The following is a 27,737-nucleotide window of genomic DNA, read 5'->3' as shown; positions in this document are numbered from 1 at the left end:
TTGACTCAGCAGAGGGAAACTGGGGTTAGGAAATCAGATAAATTTGTCCAATTACTGTACGTCCAACTTGGTCCCTGCTAAACACACAGACAGTGAGTTCATCCTAGTAATTAAAATAGTCACTAGCAAGGTTTTGAGAAGTAAAGGCTCCAATGACTATATCTGTAATACTTTTATTTTACTCTTATTATTGAGGCATTTAAGAGGAAAACATAGCAGCGAATGATTCATGAGTAGGTACTTTACTGCAGAGATCCAGACTCAAAAGTGTTTTAGCTTCTTTTAGCTCTTTTTTTGTTTTTGTTTCATGGCCCTTTGTTCACTCTCACCAGCTTTGTTTTGTACACTACCAATCCAGCATCGAGCAGCAGTTAGACAACATTAGCGACCAGCTGGTGAACACAGTAGAGCATTTAGCAGCTAAAGAGCGAAGATATTTCCCTCAGGAGTTGGTGGAGACCAAAACGGAGCTAAAAGGAGAGTGACTATTTGGACAGAGACACGACTCTACTACTGAATGCTAACGTTGTTCAGTGATTGCAACTGAACTGTGAACAAACAAACGACCATAACTAGCAGAAACACATTGTACGTATCCTTGAGGTCTAACAAAAATGGCGAATGCTTTGCCTTCCTCCTGAAATATTTGCAATCATTTAACAAACTAATGATTACCAATAAAAACTTGCAGAACATGTTAGTCACTACCTGGCGTTCAACAATTGATATGAAGAGAACCAGGCTTTTTATTGTTGTGAAAACTCTGGCAACACGCACACATTCGCATGTAGAGATGGTTGGACGTTCTTTTGGGAAATTAACTTTATGGGGTGCAAAGCGCCGGCTCGTAAAACAACTCGTCTCGTCGCTCCCCAAACATTCCGCCTCCTCCCCCTCAGCCTGTCTGATGGCCAGGAAGCAGAACAATAACAATAGAGCGGGCCAACGTGTGTCCGCCTCAGAAATACTACAGTTTACCACCTTCAACGCCAAGATAGGATCATGAATCAGCCTGATGTACGAGTCGGCCTGCAGCATGACGTAAACAGTCATTCAGAGGGCAGCGCTGGATGGACTGACAGCTACTGTGCTGGATTCAAAAGTGATGTAAAAAAAAATCCCAAAAGCCATGTGTGTTTTTTTACAGTTTAGTCAACGTCTTGGATGGTGACGATTACTGATCATTTGTTAAACACACTGTGTCAGCTGATAGTGGAAAAAAAATAGAAAGGAACAGTTTCTGTCGGAAGGCAAAGACATTTATGATTATTATCATTAAGAGAATGTTAGAGAATTGACGTTCCACAAATGGGGACCAAGTCTGCAGATTATTTCCCTTATTCCAATATTTGACATTCTATATAATTGTATTGCATTTGGAACTCTAATTTATGTTAATGCGATACAATCAATGAAGGAGCCATTGTACAAGATAACAGCAGGTCTCTAAACGATTTTGACAATATTACATTGTGGGCTCATGTTAACGACTTTGAAATAGGCCTCCTGCTGAAATATGGCCCAGCCAATCTTTTACACTCAAACCACTATTGCATGGATCATGCTGCTTTCAAAATCAACTTCCTGCGATGCCTGCTGGAGGATATGAAAGTTCTGGAAAGTAATCAAATAACATCCATCAGGGCTCTCTGTGCGTAGCGCCTCGCTCTGCACACCACCGGCCAATCACCAGGAAGCAGAGGGCTCGTCCTGCTGCAAGTGTCAAGAGCACCACACAAGCTGTGAAGCTGGCCGGCTGTTTGACTCCCGGTGATTACATTCTGCGCATCGGACCGGGTGAGCCGCCGAAAGCGGTGACTCACCGCATGCATAAGTGCTCTAATCAGCGCGCCGGAGGTAGATTTGACTCTTTTTAGATAAGAGAGACGAAAAAAAAAAAAGCTTCACGAGTGGCTTTTAAAGAGCAACTGCAGTGATGTGAGTGTTCGGATCATCAAGTGACTTTCATGTACCGATTACGAGTGTGTTACATAAGACTTTTGGTCGACTTCACTCGAGCGTTGTTCTTTGTAATTGTGCTTATTTGTTCAGTTTGAGTAGAGTTCAGACTCGGAGGTCAGCATGTTGCTGATGTGTGGCTGAAGTGAAGTAGGCCACAGCAACAGTACAACCATGTAGACGACCAACACTAGATTTTGATATTGAACAGGATTCTTGTCGTAGATGAATTATGTGGCTGCAGTGTAAAGGAAGTAGTTTCAGGGCTATTTCCTGTCGCTGTGCAGATGTGTGCAATCTTTGCGACACACAAGGACAGAAACTGCTTTAGTAAAGTATTTTAAGGATGGGAAAGACGTTCTTTGAGATTAGAAAAGACAGGAACCACTGAAGCGAGACACAGAAATTCCACGTTATTAATTCTTCATTCAAGAGTTCACAGAGTTTTATCTAAGCTGCCTGTAATACAGAGAACTGACACAGAGAAAGAAAATGTCATGGACGTCAACGTCAGGCACCAGTGGGTTTCTTCTAGCCTTGAATGGCTTTTGATTTGTCTGAAAGAAATTGTGCTTTTAGTGCTTTTTTCTTTAACACTTATTCTTTCCCTGGTTTTATATTTGGGGACAAAAAAAATGCTGAACGACGATGAACAGCGTTTTTGTGATTTAAGGAATAACAAAAGCAGAAGCTGCACAAATTAATAACATGTAGGACTGTAACGTGAAAGGAGTCACTTGTCGGGACGAACCCACAATGAATTCCACTCTGCGGTTACCCATAACTCTACAAAGCGTTTTATCATCTTTTGGTTCAACAGTCAACAACTTTAATATCTTGGTTCACCGCTCTCATCAACTCTTGCTTCCCGCCTCAGCGGCAGCCAACTGTTTTCAGTGGAAAAGCTCCGATCAACCTCGCCAGCAGACATTCACAGTTAGCGACCAGCTAATGAACGCGCTGGAGCATCGAGCCAGATATTATCCAAGAAAAACAGAACTAAGAGAGAGGGAATATTGGACTTCCATTCAGCAGGTGAACACAAACACAACTCCACATGAATACTCGTGTTCCTCCACGTTTGCTAGGTCTATAAATAACTTTGTAGACGCATTGGTCATATCTGTCACGGTTAGGCTTTGCCTCCGGTGTGGTGTGTGAGTGAGTGTTTCTCCTGTTTGTGCTCATTCTCTTCACCTGTGCCCAATCACCTGCCCCTGGCTTTTCCCTCTGCCAACCCCACACTGCACTCATTTCAACTCACCTGCCTGCAATCTACTCATCACCCCACACACATGTATACTCTCCCTGTTCCAGTTGTCAGATTGTCATTTGTTCTTGGTTTCTTCCCCCCTGTGTGCGCCATGTTCCAGCTTTGTCCTTCCCCTTGAGCTCATCCGTGTGTCCAGAGCTTTCCCTCGTCTTGTCCTATGGTTTATGACTTTGCTCGTTTCAGTTTGGATTTTTTCCCGCTCCCAGTTGGAGTTGTTTTCAGTTTCTGTGTTAGACTACCTACTGGAGCCAAGTAAAAATACCTTATTTTGTCTGCGCCTGAGTCTTTGCCCTACCACGGAACCCTCACAGAAATCTGTGAACCCTCAAAATATCAACTTTTTAAGGGGATGAAATGTTATCTTTACAGATTTTTCGATTGGCCCCAAGTGGCCAAAAAAAAGTTGTTGATGCGGTTTTAATTGGATTCCATTCAAATATGTGACTCTGTTTTACATTTAAACAGCTGTGACTCTTCTGGCATGACAGGGGACCAGTGCCTCTCCAGTGTAGGAAAGAGAAGCATTGACGCTAATTAAGTGTATATTAAAATAACAGTAGCATCAAGCCTGTTGCTATAAATCAATATTAGCAAGGTGCACCAATGGAGACAAATGGATGATTAAGCTGATGGATAATCTATAACAGAAAACAACTGAATGTGATGAAGAGTGGATTGATTAAATCCTGATGGATGCTTACTGAATGCTCTGAAAGCTTTAATGGAGCTCCGATGTATCGAATGACCAGCTGCATCACCTCACTCTGTTCTTTCTTACAGCAACGCGCTCATCTGAATGATAAAAAGGTTCAGTTAGCCTTGATAATAAGCACTGTATATGTGAAGTTATCATCTGGTAACTGTCGCCTATTTACCCACGCAGCTGAGCCAGGCAAGGTAAAGCTGCAGCTTTATGTACAAACTGTCTAAATGAGAAATTAATTAGGACAACAAAGCCAAATTGCTTCAGTATTTGCTCAAAGAAAATTGGTTTCTATGCAAACACGGTTTTCTGCTCACAGGAACTGCTTGAAGAAATCGAGTGTTTGAGAAGTAAATAGCTTTGCAGCTTGGCCGGGTGTTGTTCAGAGTTTATAAAATAAAAATAATTTGGATGATCCTGACGATTTTGGAGATCCCCTGAGCATTTTTGAATACATAAAAAAGATTCAAGGATCACTTATTGTCATTATGCAAAAACAAAATGCAGTCACCGTCCTCCTGTTGCTGGGTTGGCCTTAACTCTTATTTCATCAATTAATCAACATGTTAGCATTGTCATTGTGAGCATGTTTGCATGCTGACATTAGCATTTAGCCGTGTACCAACAGTTAGCTATAAGCTGACAGCCTCTGAATGAACTCAGAACTTCTCAGGATCTTCGTCTGGTTAAGGAGCAGCACTTTTGGGTTTGCAGGTAGATGCAATTAGTCCCTCTATCACTGCAGGCTAAAGGCCCAAACTCACTGAAGGCAGTTCTAACGCGCCTCACACGAGACAATTAATGCTCCGTATTTGAAATGCAGACATCACAGTCAGCAGTATTTTAGGAAACTGTTGCTATTTAGGCTTTATTTGTGTATACTACAGAAACCCCTTAATCTTTAAACTTGATCTAAAAAAAATGCAGGTCCTGGTTCAAAACTATAAGATTAAACAATTGGTTGGAATTGTTGAGACCACAAAAACACTTGGAACTGTACAGAGTGAAGCTTCTCTTGCCTCATTTACAATCTTTGGCTAAGTACAACCGAGTTTTAATTTGGTCTACCATCAAGTTACGAAATTGACGTGAAGTGGTGACGGCTGATGTGACCAATCGTGGGCGACGTTTGTCGTTATAAACATTGAATGCAACAGTAGGAGTATTATTATTAATCACCCATTTAAAACAACAGGTGTAGTTCAAAACGTGCGTCAGACACATTTTAGTTTCCAACCTCCCCCACACACACTGTTTCTATTCACCCAGCGCGCGCGCGTCCAAAGAAAAGATGTATTTCTGGAGTTCCTGGTAGCCAATGTTCTGTGCCTCTAGTCAGTTTAAATATCAGCTAATTAATCAGTCCCTGGACTCACGCACAGCCGCAGCAGACCCATAAAGGGACATTACTGTCACAGGAAGGCGGGCATCTCGATTGGTCGGGTCTATTTCTTCTGTTGAATTATTTTTAGTGCACGCCTCCGACATAAAGTCCGTTTACCACGCCGCTGCCCTTGGTCCGGTGCGTGAGTCATCGCTGGTTATTTCCCTCCTTGCTTTTAACAGCCCAACTGTCTGGAGATTAGCAGCGCTTTTTAAATTTCATAATGGATCCATTATGTTTTTTGTTGTTTTTGTATTGCTTCTGAAGGCGCGTTATCAGCCAAGGTTCAGATTAATGTTTAATATTCAGAGCCACTTTCAGCGGTGTTTGATTCATTCATCACTGTTCCCGCCCACCTCAAACCCTTTTTTCTCCTCTTCAGATCAGTTCTGTAACTTTCTGCTTTCCTGTTAATCATCTCCAAACTGGAACATAAAGCTTTACTCTGCATTCATTAATTCATTCATTCATATCCAGTGGCGTTTCTACATTAGGGGCACGTGGGGCACTGCCCCACCAGATCCAGATGGCGCTGTTGTGCAGAAAGCTCAATACATCTGTGCTTTGTGGCAAAATATATTTTATTTTATTTAATATGCAAAGTAGCGTGAATGTGTGTGTGAATAAACTTGACTCACAAGCATTATAGTACTGTTGTGGAGTAATTTGATTCGTGTGTGTTTCTGTCTGTGTGCTTGCTCTCTGCTGTCCCTCTCTGCTCTGTGGGGCAGCGGCGCAAGCGTAAGAGTGTTGCCATGGAAACACCAATGAGCGTGAACCACACAGGCCAAAGTTTACATTGGTAGATGGAGCACTTTCAGATGTGCCCCACGAAATCTGCCTAGCAACTCGACTCGAATATTGCGTAAACTGCGAAAACTCTCGTAACGCCCTCTCCATGCTTTCCAATGAAAATCCGTTCGTTCATGGACTGGTGGATTTTAACAGCAAAGTCATCGAGAGGTTTGCTCAAGCAAAGAACCGCCGCGCCAACTTCCTATGTAAAAAACGAGGCCTATTTGCAGGCCTCAGCTCGAAAAAAGATAAGAAATACCTAATTAAGTGTATAATTAAATAAAAAAAAAATAAAAAAATTATATATTTTTGAGATGTGAAAAGTCATGGAAATATCAGTATACATGTTACAGGTTAACATAAGATAAGGATGGAACACAGCACAACTTGGAAAATTCAAAAGCTCGCCCTGGAAAAACAGCAATTTCAGGATATTGTTTTTTGGAAAGTATGGAAATCCAAGATTTAAAATATTCCCAGCTCTTATAACAACTGATAAAGGCTCTCTATACACAGTTATACATAGATACAGTGAAACATTTATAAAATATAGAGCATATAAAATTGAAAAACTGATTAAATATTCCAATATTTGAATAAAAAATTATTTTTTAAATTCAAAAACACTCTATATCACTTCTATGTATCACTCCTGATGTTCAATGAATCAAAAGACAGAAGATTGGACCTTTTTTGAGTGTTTTAAGCTCTTTCTAAGCCCTTTTTAGTTTTCATTTTATGGTCACATACTGCTTCAGATTCAGCCCACTCTCTCTGTTTAGGGCTGTATCTCAGCCCCCCTTTCTCCGATTTTCACCATTGAGACCTCCTTCGAACCGTAGGAGCCAATAGAATTGCCTGGAATTAAGCTAGATGATTGACGTATCAAGTACGGAGATATTTCATTTTTTCGCTGAGATTCGACCAAAAGTGAGTACAATATTCGATGAAAGCTGTGTGACTTTTTGTGTTCGAAGCTGAATATCTCTGCGATGGTTTACCGGAGAGAGAAATGGAAGATATGTCCGTAATCTCCGTCAAGCGGACATGCTTTTTCATGCTGCATGTTCGTAGGTAGCACGTTGCTAACGGAGTGTAGCAGCTGTTTTCTCCGGTCTTTTCCAGTCATATCGAGTATGATTTATGATATTTTGTTATTTGTTTGCTTGGCTGATGGGAGATGTGTTTGTCTCATGTAGAAGTGACCTAGTTCATGTTGTTCCCAGGACGCTGAGGTTTCTGCAGAACTATAACATCACTATATTCGTTCTTCGTGGGTTCTCTGCCAGTTACTTTTAACACAAAACTCTCTAAGTTTTTATGGACTAGGTCGTCCAAATGGGGGACTCTCGGGCTTTGTGATCTGCATTGGCGAGTCTAACCTTTTTTTTGTTTTTTTGGAGCTGATAGATGTATCAATGCAATATGCAAGGACATCGTCTTTTTACAAAGTGTTGTTCATTTAGCAGCATGTTTTGTTGCTGTTATTTATTTCAGTTGTGCCTTTCGCTTCATATTGTATGCCACACGTGCAACAAGCTTAATAAATTGTGCAAGTTATTTGTGTCTGTCTAATCTGTTTACTTTGTGGCAATCATTCACAAAATTGCCCCACCAGAAATTTCAGCCTAAAATCGCCACTGTTCATATCACAGCCTACGGAGACTCCCAGTGTCAGTCCACGTGACGGCAAACAAAACCAGGATCAGTCCAGACTGTCCTTGAATTAAAAAAAAGCAACAGCATTAGTGTCATCAGGACAATAGAATGAAATACTTTCTACCCAGCTTCACATGTTCACTTTACAAGAAGCACTGCTAATACAACTTTTTGATCAGATTTTAACAGTGACCACTAGCCATCATACAAAGGCTAAAAAAAGGAAGAAAATTGTTATTTTCTAAGCTACCATTGATCAGATGTCTGCAGCGATGACGTGAACGTTTCCTTTCAAACTCTGACGTTGTTTTTCTGCCGCTGCAGTGTGAACAAGGTCGTTGTATAAAGAGCTATGAAAACGCAGGTCGACAGCCTTCACGGTGAAAGTAGCCTCCTCACTTCCCCCCCCCCAGCTGCTCTCTCAGTCTTCATGTGCGAAATCACAGTGAAGATCTCTCTCTAAGGTGCGGTTGCCACAGCATCTCGCCCCTCATCTGCCGCCTCGCTAATGGTTCTCGGTGAATAGCGCTGCGGTGGTATTGTCAGGGACTAAATTAAAAAAGGGCGATGAGCGCGGCGTTAGACTCCGCACGTCCCTTCCCGCTCTGACCCCCGTCCTCTCGCGTCTCCAGAGATGTGAAATCAAAGCCTCTCTGGTGTCCCTTGTTACAGAGCGGCGGGCCCCCCGAGGAGAATGACTCTCTCTCTCTCTCTCTGCCATTGTGTGCTCATGGAGCTGGTCCAAAGCGGAGCCGGTCCGACCTTTACTGTCATTCAAAGGGAACTTGATACCTCGCGGTGTCGTGTTGTGCTCGAGCGGAGGTGTATTGAACAGTTGCAGCATTGCATAAGGCGCACCAGTGCTTCTCAGAGGGCGAGCAAACAGCTTTGAGCTCTAAGTGAGTGAGTCAGCAGAACTGGTTGAACGACAATGAGAAGTATCTGTCGAGCTCCAGTAGTTTGTGGTGGTTAGATTCGACTTGTGCTTGGCTGTTGTGTTGGTTCTTTTTTCCAATGCGTTTTTCTGCGTTTGGCATATGTTGTCGTGATCTTCCTCTCCATGAACTATGTATATTAAATGTGGAAGAAATGATTTGGTATTTTCGGAGCTCTGTCAATGGTCTCATATTGATTTTAAAATTCAAAGTGCTGATGGACGAACCTCCTGACAAATCTAATCGCTATCCTTGTAATAATAATAATGTAATAATACTGTAATTACAAGTTGCATGAGAATTAAATCTTTTTCCATGATGAGTTTACATGATGTTGTCCATCCCCTGTGGTCAAATAGTCATTTACCAGAGACGGAGCTGCTCAGGAAGACAGAAATAATTTCATTAGTCGAGTCAAATCTCAGTGGACGTCAGTGTAGTTGTTATTGAATGAACCGGACTGTGACTGGCTGACAACAGCAGGTCATCCAATTCAAATGAGCTGAAATCTCAAATGCTGATTTGATTAGACAAATAACGGTAATGTCTTTAGTGAGAGGGCCAGTCATCAGCAAGGTACAAATGTGAATGTATTTAAACGGCCTCATGATGGACAGTTTATTAAAATCACATATCTTTTCACGTAGAGTGACATCAGCATTCATTTTGAGTCATACTTCTGGTAACCTGACAGATGAAAGTCTAATATTCCCTCTCTTTTCAGCTCTAGTTTTGTCTCCCAGCAAAAATGTTTGGCTCTTCAGCAGCTAAATGCCCCAGTATACATTATGTTTGGAAGAGCTGCTTTTGTGAGAGTGAATTGAAACGGCAAAGTTGTGAGCTGTAAAACCAAAACGATGAGCTGAGAGGAACAGCAGTCAGGTGATGATTTTATCTGGGTTCAACATTAATAATGAAACCTTTCTCATTAGAGAAATGTATTTGCAACAGTAGTTAAGATGTTAAAAAAAGAATCTTCATTTATCTTTAATTAAACGTTTATGTAGAAGGCAATCCGATGCAGAGATCGTCTTCGTTTTACCAACATTACCAGCTGATCTAATTACACTGCTCATGATTGCCACATTAGAGATTTATAGAGGAAACTAGCTCAGGAGAGTAAAACACTGCTGCGTATGGTTCAATTGCAGTTTAATTTATTATGAGAACTTGGCTTGAGGCGGCAAAACCGTTCTAGCAGCCATCTTTTGACGGAGTGTGTTTTCTGCACTACATGTGAACGGTCGGCCGTCTGCCAGCCACAGACTGGGGGGGGGGGGGGGGGGGGGGGCCTTCTCACACTGATATTAAGAGCGATGGATTCATTTTCACTGCTGATCACAGCAGCTTAAGGGCTAATTTTAGTGGTTGGGATATTAGATGGAAATTGCTACATGTGGGATTAAAAAGGGTTCATGCAAAAAAAAAACTCAGAGCTCAAGGGTTGTTCATTTAAAATATGTAGTTTATTGTTTACAATGATGGGCCTAATTATGAATTATCCCATGGCTAATGACTAATCAAGCATGGCAGAAAATAAATGGGAAGCTGGCCTATTATTCTCAGAGGAGCAGTTGCTGTGATTATGCCTGACATCTCATTAATTTAAATGATGTGTAATAACCGGGAATCTGCAACACTCAGTCCCTGATGAGTTTACCGCGCAGGCACGTAGAAGAAAAGTGATGAGTCTTGCTGGTAATTGGCTGTAATAGGATCCGGCGAACAAGAGCGATGCGGAGAGTTTCTTGAAGTGTTACTGGTTTCGTATTTTGGGAAAAGATATTGTTCCTCAAGGATGCATGTTCAACGGTAAAAAGCTGCATCAAGTTGCGTTCTTTTAACGCAATTTATGAAAAGGGCTCTAATTAAAATGCATCATCCTTTAAGGCTCTCTACTTAACATTTAGAGCATCAATTCAGCAGCAAACAACTATTTGCTATGTAAAGCTATAGTAGAGGAGTAGTGTATATCTGGGCAGAGAAGGAAGTGGTTCTCCCTCTGTGTGTTTGTGTGTGTGTGTGTGTGTGTGTGTGTGTGTGTGTGTTGAGCATGGATTTCAGTGCATGTGAGCGTGCACCACTGGTTCCCCCCCTTGGAAAAAAAACTGTCAGCTCTGTTGACGTAGTTTGCACTGTTAGCATCTGAAACTCTATAGCCACAGATACAGCCGTGTGTATAAGGAAAACAGTATGTTTTGACTTTTAATGTCACAAAGAGAAAAGGACGATGTGTTTGGCAAACATAACGCTATCTCGGGTGACGTCGGCTTGGGTTGCTAGAGTGTAGCTAAGTTAGCTTAAACTTGTGTTGACTAAACTTCAACACAGGTGGGAAATACTATACAGTGGATTTACTAGTCATGACCAGACTTTAGGTCTTAAGTCACACTGAGTTACTACAGTAGGTTGTACGTTAGCAGGAGAAACACACAGTTTAAACCACTCCTTACACAAAGCTAAATTCCCCTGAACCCCAGCTCACACAAAGTGAAGTATTTGTTCCTGAATGGCCCAGACAGTTTCGCCATTACTCATGGCGGATGACATGTTTACTGTTGCCTTGTGTGTTATTGTTACTGTGCTCACTTTAGACTTCCCACATCCCTTCTCAAAAGGGTATTGGTTCAATCCTAGAATAAATATGAATGGAGCCTGATTGGCGAGCTGTAATCTGATCTGGAAAGAGGCAGAGATGATAAAATGTCTGACTTGATCTCATTTATATTTGGCAGTAGCCAGAGATTGAAAATGTCCCCTGGCACTGCGCGGGCTCCCAGAAGTCCCTGTTCCACAGACGTACATATATTTTCTCATCGTGAAAAATCCAGTTTTTGTCTATCCCGCCGTTCCAGAGAGGATTGGTGTTGGTGGTTGGGGACTGGTGGTGAGAGGAACTCTGGGAAAGCTCTGGGAACAGTGGCCTGACCTCCAGTACAGGAAGTGGTTTGGGTGCTTTTGTAGCTAATCTGTCCTTAATGCTTTTTGCATCAGGGCTGTCACTTCTGTGTGAAGAAGCATGCCCATGCAACAATGCATGTACATATTTACACAGGAGAGAAATGCAGGTTGAGCTTCTGTACGACAAAAATGTTTCCATCTGCTATGTCTTGCAAAAAAAATAACGAGAAAGTAGAATCTGCTGCTGCCCGCGCTGCGACAGATTTATCACAGTGCTTTAAAATGACCCTGCATCTGTCACATTAATAAAGTTAAATAAATCTGAGTGAACCCTGGAAGCAACCTTCTCCTATGTCTATCCTTTGGTTCACATAATATTTCTCTTATTGTCTTCCAGTGGAATGATTTAGTCCAGTTACACCTTGTATAGATGCTAAGGCTCTGCAGATGTTCAGGATTAATGCTCGAGCTGGGACCAAAATGGCTTTGCAGAGCCCCAGGACTGAAGTGTCCTAATTTTCTCAGTTCTCCTTCAAATATCGAGTGGATTTGCAGGACAGCATGAATCAATAATCAGCGCACAATCTATAAACCTGCTCTCAGCAACTTCAGTAATAGGTGGTGAGGATATTGATTAGAGACCAGGGTCTTCTACAAAAAGTAATTTCATAGTCATTTAGGCCAGTAATGAGTCCTATAAATCTCAAACTACTTGACAAAAATGTCAATTGTGTTTTGCAGCATAAAGGAGAAGATGTGGAGAACATTCATGGCATAGATTGAAGTGTGGAAGAGTCCAGTTAGCATATTTCAAAAGTCCCTTACAAGCGTTTACAAGTAAAGTGTGGCTTCCTGTCTGCACAACAGCAGCGCAGCGATCGTCTGCATTTCTTCACACAGAAAACAGCTCGCCTGGTCAATGATTCTCTTCTTTTCACGTAAAACATGAGGTAACATGAGGTAATAATCAGCACATTATTATCATTTTATATCAGAAGCAAGGCTGAAACCGTTTCTGAGGTCTTGCTGGAGACTAGCTTGGTGAAATCTAGGCTGGTCACCAATTCATTATTGAAATTTCTTAAATTCTTAATATTTCCGAGCTCGCATCACTTTAACAGAGATGGAATTTACGAAGTAACTGAAGCCACTGAGAACATTCAGTCCATATACAGCAGAAATACGAAACAAGCATCAAATGTATGAATCGGACAAAATGTCATTTGGCTCAGCGTTTTTTTGTTCTTCGATGGCTCGTCCTTTTGTTCTGCTGTCGGATTTTTCAGTCAGACCCAGTCTAACCATCTCCCTCGGCAGTCTTATCTGCACAAGTGGCCAGTATGATATGACCCGACGTGACGTGAACACAATAGGTAGAAAACCTGACTGCAGCTGCGCAGCTCTGGGAGAGCTCCACTTGTCGGCCGGTAAAGGGGTGTTTTTTGTGGCCGAAGGGAACCAAAGAGCAGTGGGTGTCCGTCTGACGGCTTATGGAATCAATAGAGACTGTTCAATGAGTAACGCAGCGCCGCTAATTGCTTTAGCTTTGTTTGCAGTTAGTCCGACATCCTGCCGCTAATGCGATTAGGTCACTTTGGCAAACACCTCCCGCGGATGACGCGTTTGACACAAATCTGAAAACTCGGCACTCCTCCACCTATCCACTCAGAGCGGGCCTGTGAAGTTTGGGCCGAAGAATTTGATCAAATCTGATCCGTTTTTTTTTGTTGTTTCTTTTAAACTCAGTTTTCGGCTGCAGTATTTGTTGGGAAATATCAAGTTGTTGAGAATGTGAGGAACACAACAGCCCAGCTCCAGAAGACAACGGGGTATTGATTTTGTCATAATGCCAGATACTATATGGCAAAAAGCTCAGGTTAACATGGCAGGGAATTTCAAAAAAGCCATGAGCAGCAACACTAACAGCAGCTCCTCCTCCACTGTGATGTATAACCCAACACTGTATAGATATTAGAGGTGATCAAAATGTGGAAGTAGGGGTTACTTCATTTTAAAATATACCTTTATGTTTGTCAGTTTTCAGATGATGAAATATATTTCTTGTGCATGGTGTCAGTGCCACAGTTTTTATTTCGTCGCAGAAATGAGGTCGATTACAAAAAAATTGGTACCAGTACCAAGAAGTACCAAAACTTCTCTAGTCAAAAGATACTTGTAATCGATCCTTTTTGTACCCAGATCTGGAAACACAGCCAGTGAATCTCCTCTCTTTGTGATCAGGTCAGCCTGGTGATACAGAACACATTATCCCCTCCGCAGACCCGCAGTGAATCTGGGCCACAATGTCCATATTAAGCAGGTTAACAAAGGCTCCTCTCTTCTGTGTGTACATTTCTTCTAGTGGCAGGAGGGAAAAAAAAGCAGGAGATACGGTTACCTCTAATGAGGAAAGGACTTCACACCCCATTGGTTGTTCCGTCCACCTGGAATCCAAGCCACTGTGGCAGAAAAAACACAAAATAACCTCAGTGGGAAATTCTGTCAGCAACAGGACATGTAGACGTGCGTGTCTGTCCGCCTTCTCCACAGCACGACAAACGATCTGCTGCTTGTTCTGCTCCGAGCGCATTCAGGGAATAATTGAAAGTTGCGTGACACACTCTTCCTTTGCCTGAAAACACAGCAAGTGTGTTAGGAAAGAAAGGGAAATGTGGTTTACTGCAGGAGAAAACCAACAGAATCAAGATAACAACAGGCTATTTCAAGCTACATGTATGTGAACATGAAAAGACCTGCATGTTCTCTGTACATGCTGCATGACAGACCAACTGATGCAACACTGTCAAGTAAATTAAATGTTTTGACTGTCACTTCAGATGTGCGTAAGACAAATTGAAACGTTTTAGCACCAGTCTCTCAGAAAGCATCGCACGCTGAGCTCAGAGACTGGACTGGAGTTCTTTAGGAGCACAATGAAGCGTGGCAGCGACACTCTGGCTGACATAATAAGTTCCCTTACCGTTCCTTGTCCTGGCTAATTATAAGTGGAAAAAAAAGGCCTGGCCAAGATGGATGTGTTCCCCTCCCACCCACACATTTCAAACGACAAGGCTGTTTCCCCATTGTCTCTTTGATACAAGCAGCAGCTCAGCAACTTGACACAAGGACACGGATACACACCCGGACTCAAAGTGGACCACTCGGGCCTAAAGGGAGTCACTCGGGCACATGACAGCTCCCGCAAAGTAGCGCATTGGAAGTGTGAACACTTGCTTGTCCGTGTGTGGTAGCAAACAATTGGCGAAAAAGCCAAATGAAAAAGGGTTCCTATACAGCAAACGTCTGGAAAAACATCTGGAAAAATGTAGTACTGCTGTCTTTTACTGCCTTTGACTGTCGCCGTTTTCATTTACGACGTGGTCGGACAACGAATCTTAGGAACTAGTTCTGATCTGAGCATAGACCGACCCTTGCGTGGCTAATGTTAGCAAACTTTAGACAGACCTGTAGTCTTTTTAAAGCATGGCGGACAAGGGTAGACAGTTTGGGAAAGTGGCTTACTTGCTCTCCAAGAGTGAGATGAGCTACAGGTGGCAATAAAGGGCCTAGCTTAGCATGTAATGACGACAGACATATCTTTAACTTGGACATAGCGAGGCTAGCCGTTTCCCCTTTAAGACACTCCTTATGATAAGCTTATCCAATCAGCTCCTGGCTCAGCTCCATATTTCATGCACAGAAGAGCATCATTCTTTTCATCTCACTCTTACCAGTAAGCAAAGTGTATTACCCAATATGTAAAACCATTCCTTTAACTTTTTATAGCATATACATAGGTATTATTTATTTACTCTGAGAAAAACTTGAATATAAATATGCATGTTTACTTATGCCCGTATTAGAGTCTATGTGGCATCATGCCTTCTGTTAACATTTCCTGAGGGTTGAAGGGGATGCTTGGTGTCTTAATGAGATTACACTGTAGTGTTGTAGAGAACCAGAGAACGGGGGTTTGCGTGGTCCTATTCATACAACGTATCAAATAGAAGAGTGGATTTTGGCTTCTAGATGGAAAAAGTGCAGCTGGAGATCACAGGGCAGACAGATGGTTTGGTTCACATGTAACGACCTCCTAAATCCGTCTGAATGGAGGAGATGGACGTTTCCGTGCGGCGTGTTACCTGTTGATGGGAAGTCATTGAGAGAGTGAGTCACCGGCCTGCTGGGGATGTTGTTCTGTTTACTTGGTGCTATAAAGAGCGGGCTAACTATCCCATAAAAGCAAAGAAGCTCATGTTGAACCTTTGGGAGTCGATGCTTCATCCTGAGGGCTGCTTGGATTCCGCCTTAATGATGTGGAACTGTTCAAATAGGTATTAGCATTTAGATGAGAAGTGTATTGAAGTGGTTCGGATCTCTTGCTGGTTATCCACGGCTGATTAGCGATTGAAGACACAACATGTTGTATAACAAAATCCTACAATTCTAAGAGCATCTTGTGCTGTTTATTCTGAACATGTTAATATTTGTACTCCGCAGCGTTGGTGGTGAGATTTCTGACCAGACGCTTCATCTGGGAGTACGACCCGACACTCGGTAAGACAACAACACATCTGTAATACTATGACCACTAATACCATTGCTACTGCTGCCGTCCCTTTTCCTGTGACTACTGCAGTGATAACTACGGTGTAACTGCTGTTGCCATCAACACTACTTTGTGTACCACTACTATTGGTGTTTCCCACAGGGTTCTGTAAGACTGTAAGGTGAGTGGATGTTGTACATTTTAAAGTTAAATGCATCTATTTGGTGCACTTTGAGCTAGAGTTATGAAGAACTTTGTTATCTTGTAAACAAGTTTCTGCTCTCGTTTTAGTGGTGGTGGAATGTAACTTTGAGGTACTTCTACTTACCTTCCATTTCATGTCACTTTATACTTCTACTCCGTTACATCTCAGAGGGCAAGATCGTACTTTTAAATTCACTAGTTAGTAAATAATTAAGGCTACTTTGCAGATTCAGACACTTAATATAAAAATATAAAACAACTAATAAACTAAGATCATCGTTGTGGAGGAAATGCACTTTTGACATTTTGGGAAGTACTCGTTTTCTTGCCTGCGAGTTAGATGAGAAGATAGATGTTACCCATGCCTGTACGCCAGCCAGCCAGTTAGCTTAGCTTAGCATAAATACTGGACGCAGTAGCAAAAGACTGGCTTGAATCTCATTTTCTGTACAAAAAGTGTAACAAAAAGGTTTTATGGGAAGATACGTGTTGGAACAGTGGCTTCCTTAAGTCTCTACTGGCCTGGAGAGAAATCAGCGCACAAGTCTATATACAGATACTATTTTTAAAAAAGGTGTAAAAATAAGGAACAGTATCAAGATGAAAAGAAAAATCATAGCGAAAGGAAATATAAGAAATTAAGTTATTAATCATGCAGTGAATACAAATTCAAAGCGATGCAATCAGGTTCCTCTGCCCTCATCAGAGCTACATAACTGGCCTGTTTTTATACACTGATGCAGATGGAGCCAATTCTGTACACTGTAATTACGAGGGAACAAAGACATGACATCTCCTCTGTGAGGTGCTTTTCATTTCCCGGCTGTACGCGACAGGTCAGAGCCTCAGGATTGCTCACATGGTGCTCTCCTCAATACCGTATCCGGTCTTTTTGTGGCATAATGTGCAGCGTCTCAGCAGAGCGCAATTATCGCAATTATCAGCTCTTCATGTAAAAACATCACAATGTCAGTCACTATGCCCTCCGCTTCACATCGCAGCGTATGGCTATGTAGGTATGCTAGGGCGTTAAAACAGGAACCCGTATTTTCCAGAATGTTCCATAGATGGAACTTCAGGGCAGAAGACGGGTTATCAACCCGTCTTTCCTCAGCAATAATACCCCTTGATAGCGTTTTTGTAATGCCGTGTATTGGTACCGTGTGTACCAGCTTCACACAACATGCGTATTAACTTCAAGTAGTGCACATGGTCTAGCCACAAAAAGGCAGGTAAGAGTGATCTGTGCCTCCTTGATTACAAGAACTGGCTTCACACCTGCAGAAAGCCCACAGCTTGAGGTGCACAATGGGAGTAAAGTACAGCCAGAGGGTGTCTGCGACCAATCAGACCGCCCGGCTGAAATTACCCACCAAGTGCTCGACACATTATCAAAACCCTATTATGGGCCCATCACACAGGTGTGTGTAAAGAGCGCTGGTCTTAAAAACACAAGATTACTGCACTTCATCCATTACAATATGCCTTCCACCCTGTACACCCAGCTCACCATTCACCTCCATTCATTATCTACCTATGTAGTCCTTTCAGGCAATCTCATGTGATGGTGGTTTTGTAGAGTCCCAACCCAAAAAAAACAAAACATGCCAGATTTAGCCGATTGGCACGTACTCATGTATGGCATGCACACAATTGCCAACTTTATTTTTCTCTAATGTGGCAACTTGAAAAATCCTACTTTCATCAAAATTATATATTAAGATATTATATTAATGTTTTGGAGTGCTTATGTCACTGGTGTCTCTGATACCAAGTTTGCATTTGTGGGCTCTAGTGAGCTTGTCCAAATCCAAACATATCAAATGTTCTTCCAGACAACCGTGGGTGACTTCACTGACGCTGCGTAAGCGAAGGAGGAAGATAAACGGTGTGATTTGACTTTGTTGTTGCACGCGTCATCAAACAGCGGCATCCTGTGTTCCTGCGTCATCAGAAAAGACGCAAAAAAAGACATGAATATGTGCATAAGTAATGATTTGTTCAGTCATCCGCTGTTACAAGATGACCAGAAGGCAGATGGCGACATTGTATTGCATTAGTTATTTCTGTCTCTGCACACCATCCGCTTACAGAATCTAATGAAGTACTTCTACTGCAGTTTGGCGTTTCTGTCACAGAGTGCAGACCGAACTTCTGGTAGGACCACTTTGGAAATAAAGTACCGTGAGGCGTGCGTAAGAGCGAAATGACTTTACAAGCTATGTCAACACACTAGATTATGTTCTCAGTTTTGACACTTATCGTCTGGCGTGACACTTTCTCTTTTAACCTTCTGCCAGAGCAGCCCTCAGGCAGTGGGGGGGGGGGAATTATGAGGGAAGAAATGCTTGCTGCCAGGAAAGCGACTGCTTATTGTTTCTCTCCAAGACCTTCAGATGGGGATGGTGGGGCTGGTTAAACAATCCCGGCTCCCGCGTCAGAGCAGTCGGCCACAAACACACAGGCGGGTGGACGTGGACAAATTAGGTGCCATTCGCAGCTGATGGAGCGACGGCTCCTGAAATAGGCCGTCCCACGGGTCACTGTGCAAGACTCTGGTTCTCCTCCTCACAGATGCTCCTCGTGCCTCAGGCCAAACGGCTATAAATCGGCTCTCTGTGACATTTCGTGACGCCGTTTATCCCCCGGAGAGGTGAGCGCACCTGGGACATGGAGGGTGGGACGTGCGGAAACCGGAGCGACAACAAGCTCAAGAATCTGCTATTTTAAACTCTTTTTCTATGAGAATCTGAAGATCACTGAGCTATTTGAATACAGCTGGTACAGATTTATCAATTTAGTCATGCAGGGAAAAGAGGAAATTAATTGTTCAAAGCAATTAGATTTGAACAAGCATCCACTTTATTAGCTCGCTGTATAGAGCTTCATGCATCTTGTTCTTACATTAAAAAAAGGCAAAACTGATGAGGAACAATATTTAGAAATTCATAAAGAAAATACCGAAGTCTGGTGATTTTTTGCGCAACATTGATTCCTTGACTTACTAATCTTTCAAATAGTCTCCCTTCACAAAAGAAAATAGCAGAGCCGGAAGGCCATGAGCTGAATGCAATTGTAAGTCGTAAAGTGAAAAAGCCTCGAGAAAGCGCCGGCTTTAGCCCTCTGGTTCAGATGACAGCGAAATCCTTTTAGAATCTCTTTTTTTTTAAAAGGAGGGTTTTCTGCGGCTCCGCTGCTCTCTGGGAGGTGTTTACACAGATGGGGTTTTTACAAGGGGGCAATTTAGGAGGATAACGCCTGTGCTGTTCACGGCGGAATAAAAGGTCAAAGCCACGACTCACACCTGTGTTCCTGTGCCAGGAATAAGAAGCTTTTATCCCACTTTTTAAAACCAGCTTGAGGTGAAGCTCAGCTCGTCTGAGGTCACTGCAAGAATCTGTCAGCAACCTGCTGAGAATAACCGAAGGGTTGGCTCCAAAGTGCAACATAATGTTTAATGGAAAACCGCAACAAATGGGAACGTTGTGTCCTTTTTAAACAATGCAGTGTGTCGCTCCTTGTTTTGACCTCTGGACGTTTGTGATGGCCACATCACACATACGTCTCTGAAGCTTTATCAAGCTGGGGAGCAGACACACACGCACACGCACACGCACGCACACACACACACACACACACACACACACACACACACACACACACACACACACACACACGTATGTCAGGTATTGGTTAACTTGCTGTAATATCCTAGTCCTGTCAGATATCAATTACTTACCTGTGCAATGCTATGTGAGGCGCGTTGAAGTGAATCTATATTAATAATATCAACAGAGACAATGATTATAATGTATTAACGTACAAAAGATTAAAAAAAGAATATGCTCTTCTCAAAGTCACCAGATTGTCAGGGATGCCAAACGTACACCTGAAAAAAAACAAAAAAGTTAGGCCGGTGAAACGGCTCGGCATATTTGCTATGGGAAAGGAGTCTATAGCCTTTAAAAAATAAAAATAAAATGTATAAATCAGATTTTACTGTTAAAAAAAAACTTACATATGAGCTAATTTTGTTGGGAAAAGGGTATTATTGTCCACACACACCCTTTAATGTGGTATGTAATTTAGTGAGTAAAAATGCATTATAATGACTTTGACTCCCATGTTTGGAGTCAGGTATCACTACTATCACATGACGCTTCACACTGGATTGAATTTCTAAAAACTGGATTGATTTTTGTGTCTTTCGTGTCTAACAGAATCAACATACCGTCATCAGGCCAACATCGACGATGAGGTCGTCACCATGGAGATTCTGGACACTGCTGGGCAGGTGAGACAAATTATTCCTGTGTCTCTAATCCAAACCAGACCTGAGTTCTCTACCTCCATCTTTAATTCATCCTAACTGTCCCATTCACTGACAGGAGAGGAGGGATTACCACAGTGCTGTACTTGATATGGGGTACTGCTTATACTGTTAGTGTACAAAGTCAAGTATCATCAACGCAAAGTGTATTCTCTAATGCTGTGCTTCCAGAGACAAGTGATGGATATAAACTAGAATTATCTGAAGTACAGTTAAAGGTGTACTTTACACATTTAAAAGGTTGGGGCCCTTGAAAGAGACAGATTTGAAAAAGGACTGACAGAGACATTGATGCAGCAAACTGACTGTTAGTCACTAGTATAGGTTAAACTTCAAAAGATACAACACTTTCCCATGATGCAACTCAAAATATTATTTTATTAAACACCCCTCCATCTTTGTATTACCTTATTCTATTCACCCAGTTTGACAGACCTTCTGTTAAATTTAGAAAGGTAAATTTGACTTAACTCAACATTTGGTCCTTTACATATGGAGTATGTACATAAAGATCAGCTATCAGAAACAGAACACATCTTCCAGTAACACGTAGCAAAAAGAAAAACACCTTTTGTAACTTATATGTACTCGGGATGTCACGAGATACTTGAAGACGTGACTGTTCTGCAGTAGCACAGGTACTGGAGAGGCTCCAGACTGACTGTGACTAAATTGTGAAAGGACACAGTGAACTCACTATTGCTACATTGTGAACAACAATACTGTGTTGAAATCAGCAGGAAGAGAGCTAGTTAGGTTAGCAGCCCAGCCAACATTTTGTTTTGGGCAATAAACTGAATAAATACAGCTGTTTGAAGATGTTTGAATAGAAAGAATAGAAAATTAAATTTTCTTTATTACTGAGATAGTGAGAATTGACACGTATATTTTCAGAAGGCACGGTGGACATGGAGAGTCTGCAAAACAATCCATAATTTAAAACAATCAGTTATAACAGTAGCGAGAGTTCTGCTTTTATACATTTCTTTAAAAAAGGTAATCTGGCTCCACTTGTTTATACTGCAGATCAGCTTCAATGCCCTTATTTTGGAGAGACAGTTGTGTAAGTAACCGTAGGAGTGGATGTGAGACTGAACGGCTCTCTCAGATGACCATTTCCTGCAGTCTGACAGAAGCATTGCCGGGTCCTGGGCGTGAGGGAGAGCTGGCGTAAGTCCTCGGGCAGAAGATGAATATGCCGCAGTGCTGCGTAGGTGTTCTGCTTGCGGTTGATTTCCCCTGCGACACTTCAGCCAAGTCATCCCTCTCTCTCTCATTATATCGTAGTCTATTTTCAGCTGGCATTAGGATGAGGTCTGAATGTTTCCAGACACGGCGTGTGTTGAATGTCAGGTCTCTCCTGACTCTGATTGTAACAAAGCACAGAGCTTTAACTCCATGATTTGTGGAGGTGGAGTCGCCATCGGCAGCTCATAAATTCCAGGTTCAAAAGTCGGTCAGGTACACAAACGTCACACTCTCTCATCTTTCCTCCGGAGGGATGTGGTATTTTTTAAGCTTCCTCTCACAATGATTATGAAATCAGGATCTGTGTGGCTCCCTCCAGTCCGATTACGGTTTAAAGTCTGCCACACGACCAGTCATTAGAACCAGAGGGACTGTTTCTGCTACAGCGTGATCAAATAGAGAGGATATGCCTAAATGCTCACAATCCGTAGACGGCTGCGGAATTAAAATTTCTGGCTTTAGGCAGGTGAGGGAGGGAGTGAAGGAGCAGGGGTCAGGGATTGGAGACAAAAGTGTCTCTGTATACCAAAACAGAAGCTTTTTATGTTCAATTGCAGACAGGCATAGAAATATTAAGCGTGCAGGAACCAAACGGTCACCAATGGAACAAAAGAAGTACTTCCATTTCGCTTATTCGTGTTTTTAGATGGTTTTTGAAATAGTTTGGAGTCACAACATGTAATAGAATAGTTTTATATTTTAGGAAATTCACTTCATTGCAGAGATGAGAAGATGGATACAATTATCATTCTGTACAGTAAATATGAAGGTACAGCTAGCAGCCAGTTAGCTTAGCACAAACACTTTAAACATGGAAACAGCTAGGCTGGTAACACACTCCAGCATCTCAAAGCTCACTGATTAACGTTGCTGTCTTTTATATCATTTATAAAAACATGTTCTAAATAAAGAACTTGTGGTTTTACAGAATAAGACAAAGTTCCCAGGGAGCGTTTTTAACCATTTTATTTTTGGTCTCCACCCCAGGAGGACATCCAGCAGAAGGAGGGTCACGTGCGTTGGGGTGACGGATTCGTCATAGTGTACGACATCACGGACCGGGGGAGCTTCGAGGAGGTGGCGCCGCTCCGAAGTCTCCTGGAGGACGTGAAGAAGCCGAAGAACGTGCCGCTGGTCCTCGTGGGCAACAAGTCTGACCTGGACCACGTGCGGCAGGTCGCCACAGAGGAAGGCGAGCGGCTGGCCGCCGAGATGGCGTGCGCCTTCTACGAGTGCTCGGCGTGCGCCAACGAGGGCGGCGCCGTGGCCGAGGCCTTCCACGAGCTGTGCCGCGAGGTGAGGCGCCGCAAGGCCGTGCAGGGCAAGGCCAGACGCCGCAGCTCCACCACGCACGTCAAACAGGCCATCAACAAGATGCTGACCAAGATCAGCAGCTAGGGAAGAGCCGCGGCTACCGTCCGGCGACGCCAGAAATGTACTGTTCTTCTTCTGTAAATGTTTCAAGCAACTATCGGCTCCGCAATGGACAAAATGTGACTGATGTTATGTGGAATGTGTTCTTTACTTCTTCTTCTACTTCTCTGATCACGCTCTATCAAATAGGCAGCGTCTCTCTTCCGTCTGGAAGAGGTCGCTCATGTCGTCGCTTCAGTGCGGGAGCCGTCCAAACTTTTTATGTCACTTGAATCAAATAATTCTGGATGCAGGTGAGATATTTGTTTATTTCTTTGTATCTCGTCTGTTGGGGGATAGTGTAACTGCTCCGTCAGCAGTGGTCAAAGAAAAGAGAACTACTATTGCATAATATCCACTGTCCTTAACCCATGTCATTCTTACAAAAACTCATTCACACAAACCTTGTAAAGTCCACTACATTATCTTGACATTAAATGTTTCTGCTGTGGACTCCCAACATGTCACATTCCAGGGAAGCTCCTCATGGCTGTCATTTTAAATACTGTAAACTACAGTATGTATGATTTGGTATATTGCCAAAGCTGTCTCTTGAGTGTGTACAGAGCCCAAAAGGCATCTACGATAGACGGTACTGTCATTGTTGAAATGGAATATGTTTTTATGTACGTGACCTGTATGATCAAAACAACCAGATGTGCACTCGTAATTAAAAAAATGGATGTATATCCCACTGGTTTCCCTCTTCATGAGTCCATATGTTTGGTTGACATCCATGTTTATTTATGTGATTTGATGTTTTAATAGATAAGAAATAGAAATTGACGGATTATGAGACAGTCCAGGAGCAAAAACTGTGAATGGGACATAACTACGTCTCACTGAGCTCTTTGACTAACATTAACAGACACTTCAGTGCATTGTTCAGGCTCCCCCAGTGGTTACTGAAGGCTACAGCAAGAGCTGTTTAATACTACATGTCCCAGACATCTGGGGGCAAAAACACATTCCTTGAGCAGATATTCTGTTAGACATGCAACAGGAGAGCAAGTGGTGTTTCTGTTTCAAGTGGAACCAAACATTTTTATATAGCCTGTCAGTAATAATACACAATTACATTGAAAGAAAAATCAAATCAATGTGTATCCATGTGATCGTGCAACTCAATAAGCACATAGCGAAGCTGGCGCACTTCCACACAGTACAAAGATGGAGTCTGTGTAGCGGGTAAAAAGCCCTCTCCTGTGCGACATGTCACGTCTGTGAGAGCGAATGGATTGGGAACAAAAGCAGGAAACAACAAACATCTCCTGAAACTGGGAGAATCCGTTCAGACTGGAGAAACCAGAGCAAACGCCGGGTCCCTGGTGGTAGAGATGCCCATCACTCCTAATGCTGAGTAAGGCAATCTGAATCTGGCCTTATGTTGCTTTTTTTTGGGTTGTGGCAGAGTGTAAATATATTTAACGGTTATTTAAAAAAAATCCTAGACCAGGGGTCACCAACCTTTTTGAAAGTGAGAGCTACTTCAAGGGTACTGAGTAGTAAGAAGGGCTACTTGTTTGATACAAACTTCCTGAATAACAAATTTGCACAGATCATCTTTTAATAATAATAATAATAATAATAATATACGTGAAGAGACTGCCTGATCACATGTCAATGTTAATTATTCCTCACAATAATTATTAATAATAATTTCCACAACAATGATGGTAGGAAACACAGATATATTTAAACATGAAACATTTATTTCTGTTAATCTGTTTCAACATTTGAAAGTCAGAGGTATCACATCGCTGATATTTTTGTATCATCACATGATCAAAGCCGGTTACTTTTTCACATAGCTCCTGCTGGTATCATCTTACAGTCACTGACAATACTGGGTGGATTCGTTGTACTAGTACAGCTCACCATTTCAGCAGGTTTTTTTGGGGCAATATGGATTTCAAAAGACACACCTTTTTTAAAACATTTTTCATTTTATTTGCCTTGAGGCCTGAAATTAAAACCCATTCAAACGAACGTTCCCTTACTTCCCATTTAGTAGTAAACCGTAACCCACTTCTGTCACAGCACCGTCTTATAAAAAAAGGAAACCTCCCACTAAATACACCCTGCTTTCTTCAAATAGACTGCTGACTCAGGGAGAGGACACAAAAACAAAAAAACGTCTTTCTTTAGTTTGTGTGAAGCAGAAAGGAGTGGTCCAGCTATACATAATTACTAGAGGCCAAAACCCCAAAACAAGAAGGGGAGGGTGGGGCAGTAACACCTGCCGTGTCAGAGCTAGCACAGCAGAGCATAAGAACAGGGCAGAGGGATACAGTCTGTGGGAATGACGCTCACATCTTCATGCGTTAACGCATCCCGCCGGTACTCACAGTTCCGTGGAAACACAGAGCAGGCAGTCCGTCAGACCCTCCAGAGGCGGTCTGTGGAGGAACACCTCATGGCGCTCTGTCCAGGTTCACGTGCTCCTCTCGCGGCGCCAAGTCCTGACCACTTCCTCTGCTGCAGGGCTCCAAAGCACTCTGTCAAAAAGAGCCACAACCACTCACAAAGCTCTTTTCTTTCTAAACGTAGACGTCTACATGAATTCTGTTCATACGTAGTGACCGTACTTAGCGTGACGTGTCTCTTCTCATCCGAGGAAGTGACAGCTAACGAAAACACAAAACGGCTCAGTGCAAGACTTACTTTACTGTTTACTAAACGATACAAAACGTCTGTCTTTAAACGTAGAACGTAACGCATTTTAACAAACTAAGTTCTTCCGTTTTCTTTAGTCCCAACCATCCAGGAATTGGGAAGGTTACAATACTTATCACTGATTGGCTAATTAACAAGACCTGAATAACCAATATACGGGATAAATACACTGTGATGGATTCAAGGACTGCTTAAAACGGAGGACACTTTGCTTGCTTCATGAATCTATTAATTTTACCATAATAGAGACACGTTATTTAGCCAGTCCATAGTTTAAAATATACATTTGTAAACTGAAATGCGTATCAAACGAACAGAGTAAACACAATTAGAGCTTGGTGGTTACCTGAGAGAACTACTGTACTTCTTCCTTTACTGGACAGAAGTTGACAAAACAATCTCACTACATAGATATGTGATGTGTTCAAAAGCTCTAACCCTTGTGTTGTCTTAACTTTCTGTATACACTACTTGTCCTAGGGGTCAAAAATGACCCGCCTTCACTAAACCCCTAAAATAAAGCAACGTGATTGCATTTTAAACACCAAATCTATTTTGCATGAAGAAACAACCTGTCATTCATCACAAACTTTGTGAATATCTAGGTTTTTCCTCTTCACAGTGCAGAAAGACTGTGTTTAATCAGTAGAATCCACTTCTCCCAGACCTCTCTTATGGCCGCAAGTTTGTAACTGTATGTGTTGTGGGCCCTGGGGTCATCCTTATGACATGTTGTGCTGCCATCCTGTCCTGGTTGTCATTTGGTGACCAGGACCATGTTATTTTTCTGTTCTTTGACAAAAATGTCTCTTTCAAATTGGGCGATTTCTTCTTCATCTGAAGATGATCCATCATGCTCTGGGTCATATTCTTCCCCATCTTCTTCTTCAGATACCTCTTCCTGTTCTAAATCACCGTCCTCTTGTTCCTCCTGGACATCTGAATAAATCAGATCTAGGACCTGCTGGGCAGTGAAACGTGCACTGATGGCTACAGTAAAGAAGAGAGTACTGGGGGTACTGTCATCTGCAGCACCTTTATAGCATCTGACTGCATTCCCCATTAGTAAACAATGCATTCAAGAAATGATTATTCTCTCTGATCTTGTTTGTATTTTGTCTGCGAACTTCAGTCAGGTGTGGGGTCATGGAGGGGAGATTCTGCACATTCGCGAGAAAGTTTTTGTTTTCCCTGAGTTCAAACAGTAGCACACGTAATCTCAATTTATTGTGTGTGTGTGTGTGTGTGTGTGTGTGTGTGTGTGTGTGTGTGTGTGTGTGTGTGTGTGTGTGTATGGTGTGTTTTTATGGTTTCTGTAGTATGAAAATGATTTTATAACTGCCGGGTCAAAAATTACCCCTAAGACAAGATTTGTACCCTGTTGGTGTACAGCTATTATGGAAATATGAACAAAGGCAATGTTTAACTTTTTCTCATGTTGGGGTCATTCTAGGAAAAGTCATTGAATTTCAAGTTGAAAAAATATCATTAAGGGGGTTTCCTATGCTGTTAAATGTAGTGGCAGGTCATTTTTGACCCCTAAGACAACACAAGGGCTAGAGGAACCTTGAATGGGCCTTGAGGCGGGACTGCTTTGTGAAGGATTTTTTAGTTTCCCCTTAACTAACTGTCCTTGATCTGATAAAAGTGGTTTATAAGTAATTATCTGACTGTGAGTCTTTTCCAGAATTTTGCTCAGCTGGAGAAA

At 42.3% G+C, this 27,737-nt stretch overlaps 1 protein-coding gene across 1 annotated transcript in view; it reads left to right on the top strand.

Annotated features, from left to right (window-relative positions):
• Positions 1–24,047, top strand: part of rerg (RAS-like, estrogen-regulated, growth inhibitor) — a 33,877-nt gene extending 9,830 nt beyond the window's left edge. Inside the window, exons 3-5 of the mRNA XM_068716968.1 lie at positions 16,110–16,166; positions 20,583–20,656; positions 22,928–24,047. Of these exons, the coding sequence (XP_068573069.1) occupies positions 16,110–16,166; positions 20,583–20,656; positions 22,928–23,338 (542 nt within the window). The 3' untranslated portion in view covers positions 23,339–24,047. The remainder of the gene's footprint in view (positions 1–16,109; positions 16,167–20,582; positions 20,657–22,927) is intronic.
• Positions 24,048–27,737: the final 3,690 nt, after the last annotated feature.

The sequence above is a fragment of the Cebidichthys violaceus genome, unplaced genomic scaffold (genome assembly GCF_023349555.1).
Source record: "Cebidichthys violaceus isolate CVI_PGR_0920_01 unplaced genomic scaffold, fCebVio1.0.p SCAF_21, whole genome shotgun sequence".
Taxonomy (NCBI): domain Eukaryota; kingdom Metazoa; phylum Chordata; class Actinopteri; order Perciformes; family Stichaeidae; genus Cebidichthys; species Cebidichthys violaceus.
Note: the sequence above shows the minus strand (reverse complement) of the source record. Positions and strands in the feature narration are given on the sequence as shown.